The sequence below is a fragment of the Penaeus monodon genome, chromosome 15 (genome assembly GCF_015228065.2).
Source record: "Penaeus monodon isolate SGIC_2016 chromosome 15, NSTDA_Pmon_1, whole genome shotgun sequence".
Taxonomy (NCBI): domain Eukaryota; kingdom Metazoa; phylum Arthropoda; class Malacostraca; order Decapoda; family Penaeidae; genus Penaeus; species Penaeus monodon.
This window is the reverse complement of record NC_051400.1, coordinates 36,951,833-36,952,588: the sequence shown is the minus strand read 5'-3', so window position 1 is coordinate 36,952,588 and position 756 is coordinate 36,951,833. Positions and strand designations below refer to the sequence as shown.

General features: G+C 35.4%; 1 protein-coding gene across 1 annotated transcript in view; it reads right to left on the bottom strand.

Annotated features, from left to right (window-relative positions):
- The window catches only part of LOC119582005 (pre-mRNA-splicing factor 38B-like), a gene marked incomplete in the record, with an annotated part of 22,032 nt that overhangs the window by 17,509 nt on the left and 3,767 nt on the right, over positions 1-756 (bottom strand). The window contains 1 exon segment of the mRNA XM_037930201.1: positions 172-208. Within this exon segment, the coding sequence (XP_037786129.1) occupies positions 172-208 (37 nt within the window).

The following is a 756-nucleotide window of genomic DNA, read 5'->3' as shown; positions in this document are numbered from 1 at the left end:
CAATACTACAGTGAACTCTACACTACCTTGCCTGCATAATTTAATTAACAATATCATTACAGAGAGAAAAAAGAAATAGGAGCAAAGTAAAAAAAAAATAGATATACACAATATACTCAGAACAAATAAACATAAACAATAATAAGAACAGCAACAAACCACATTTCCTACCTCATGTCTGAGGACTGGCGACCATGGCTCGCCATATCTTTCAAGACCAACAAATAAACAATTATTAGACAGGGAAACATGAAGGGACAAGCTTCTCCAAAGACACACTTTGCTAACCAGGCTTTCATCAGAATGGTGTGAGGGGAAAGACAACACAAACATATAAGCAGCAGCTGAATGATAATAAGCACATGTTGCATTTAACCTGCAGAGTCTATAAGCCTAAGCTTCACTAAGCATATAAGCATTCTTATCTATGGTTTCTTAATATAGAACATTTTCATTTCCCTAGTATTCTGTACATTACTCCAGAGATGAAAGGATGGAGCCCCCCCCATCAACCATCCTCTTGACATTTACACTCACTCCCAGCAAACTTAAGTTGTTGAAAAAATTGTGATATGGAGTTGAGGACTGAGTCTCTGGTGAGGGCTTCCATATGCTAAATAATCACAAAAAAACATTGAAATTATATTACTTCTTCTGAAGGTTATCTTGTATGATAATGGTTTATTGTCTTACATAATTTTTGTAAGACCTTACTTGAAACCAAGCAGATGAGAAATATCAAGTAACTACAGTTGC